The sequence below is a fragment of the Sprattus sprattus genome, assembly GCF_963457725.1.
Source record: "Sprattus sprattus genome assembly, chromosome: 14".
NCBI lineage: Eukaryota > Metazoa > Chordata > Actinopteri > Clupeiformes > Clupeidae > Sprattus > Sprattus sprattus.
This window is the reverse complement of record NC_137912.1, coordinates 13,062,265-13,064,764: the sequence shown is the minus strand read 5'-3', so window position 1 is coordinate 13,064,764 and position 2,500 is coordinate 13,062,265. Positions and strand designations below refer to the sequence as shown.

Below are 2,500 nucleotides of genomic sequence, written 5' to 3'. Positions count from 1 at the left end.
ATGTTATATCTCTGGCGTTTTCTGTTCCAGTCACACACAGATACACAAAACCACGGGGACGAGCAGCCTCCCTCCAGTCACGGATGAACAAAAGTGACGATAAGACGTCTGAAAGATATCACATTATTAACCAGACACCCCCCCCCCTGTCAGCGAATGGAACTGGGCTCTTAATCTCAGCGCCTCAGCGCATTTACATAACAGCCATGGGATCCATGTTAGAAAGATGATATCCTGGCATAATTTGATTGTGCCTTGGCAAAGACACTGGCCCAGTGCAAAACACAGACAGAGACCAGGAGAAATGCAGAGATTGTGATTGCTGTTGAAATGCATAATCATCTGATGAAACTCTTTTGAATACTCGTGACAGCATATTCTCCCTCTGTTTGGGATAGCACGGGTTCTATATGATACAAATGACTGTGCTGACTGAAACGGCTTTTGCAGTGCATCTGTGAGCGCCACCCCATGGTAAAACAGCTCAGTTGGGATGTTTGAAGAGTTTAGCTTATTTAAACTGTGTTTCTGAAAGCCACGAGTTTAATAGGTATCATTTAGGAATATACACCTGCTGATTTCTAGAGATTTGCGAAACCCTTTGAGTAGGCAACAGTGGCTTGTTGAAATCCAATCAGAAAGTGGCATGCAGAGCTGAAATAAGAGCTTTCCCGCCGCTAAATGAAAGCAGTTGGAGGCCAGGCCATCTAATCAGGTAAATATGGGCACACCAGTTTTCCCGTCGTTCTTGATGGTCGTAGAGGCCGGCGTCTTCTGCTCCCAGCCCTCCATCTGCAGGTTCTGAAACTCCAGCTTGACCTGGGCGAAGTCCTCATCAATGTCGATGGGCGACTGCCTCGCCGTGTTGCAGGAGGGGTACTTTTTGGGCCAGTTCTGCTGGTTTAGAGTTCCTGGGGACAAAAACAGCGAACCTGAGACCAGAGTAGGTACTGAAGTGAATGCCCAGCTTTGTGTGGGGAACTGATGAGATTTATTCAATTCCCTCTTCTATCATGAATTAAATCTACAATTTCTATTAAATCTACTCATTTTAAAGCAACGCATAACATGATGTGAATTCATTTAAAAAATATCAGTTAATATGAAAATCAGCTTCTTTTAAAGTTGTTTTGAAGTATAGATAAAAGTAAAAGTCTCACATGAAAGTCTAAATCATCATGGTTATTAACAGTCCACACATAACACTGACAAATGAGGGAGCTTTTGTGACAAGAACAATATGAAAGCATTAAGCATCAATCAGCATCAAGAGCACAAAACACAATGTTCAGGGCCACACAGAGGGGGGGAAGGGGGAGAGAGAGAGAGAGAGAGAGAGAGAGAGACAGAGAAAGAGAGAGGGAGAGAGAGAGTGGCATTTCCTCCTGAGAATCGAGCAGATGATGGCCTTATGGGCCAGATGGCACTGGGTCACAGTTGGCTGAGCAGGTACATTGCATGCAAGCACTCACATACACACACACATGCATACAGTATATCATTTGTGACAAAATAATGTGCCTTCAGGCCTGTGTCTTTATCCATAAAAACTCATGCGCAGCATGTGAAACCCAACACATCTATTGTATATGGCCGCATCTATTAGCATGTCAATGGCTCCATGCAGTGCGGAGTCTACTGAGGACTCCATAAACACCTCCTTCATTGTGTCGTTATTCCCTTGACTCACAGACCAGTGCGTTATGGCCTGACCTTAATGAGGCGCCGTCGTTTCCCATTAACACCACTGTCTTACTTAACCGTGCACCAGTCTGGATGACACATGACTGGAACTACTAAAGATGATTTGTAGGGAATAATTAAAAGGGTAATTAGTGAGGCAATCTTCCAAGAGGAAACACATTCACTGGCCCCTGGAGTGATGGAGAGAATATGACAACCCTAGGAAATGGCTTCCACCAATCTACACTATCAATATTTTTTTGCATTTTTTAATCTTTTATGTTAAATCCCTTCATATATTTAAATTCAACGTACACGTTATAATTCAGCGATAGCATTTTAATTATCATTAAATAACTGTCTGATCTATTTAGTTACTCATACTAATACATGGCTGTGGTTGACTGAGTGTCATCTGATGCGCTTTTGCCTGCCTCTCTTCATCCATCTCTCTCTATGCCAGGGTGGGAGCCCTGCTGGGGGGCAGGATTGGTGAGCAGGGGGGGCCACTCCACTCCAAAGGCACATCTGGCTCCTGCGGTTTGACATGAAAGCGATGACATGGCAGAACCACGCAAACACTGCGCTGCTATGGTAACGACAGGGCTGGAGTGGCTTGAGATGGGGGTAGATTTCTCTCCGCCCAGGCTGGGTGAGATGAGCACAGCAAATCCAATTCATAGCTGTGATGGGTGATACATCCCTCCTAAGTGCAATCAGTGGCGTGATGTTTGATAAAGGCATCTTATAGAGAAAGCTCAAGGGACTTTGGGGGCTGGCAGAGAAGGATGGAGTACTGAAAAATGAAGACCATTGC

At 44.7% G+C, this 2,500-nt stretch overlaps 1 protein-coding gene across 1 annotated transcript in view; it reads right to left on the bottom strand.

Annotated features, from left to right (window-relative positions):
* Nucleotides 1-2,500, bottom strand: part of ptprz1b (protein tyrosine phosphatase receptor type Z1b) — a gene marked incomplete at both ends in the record, with an annotated part of 25,794 nt that overhangs the window by 15,088 nt on the left and 8,206 nt on the right. Inside the window, one exon of the mRNA XM_080851678.1 lies at nucleotides 732-911. Within this exon, the coding sequence (XP_080707804.1) occupies nucleotides 732-911 (180 nt within the window). The remainder of the gene's footprint in view (nucleotides 1-731; nucleotides 912-2,500) is intronic.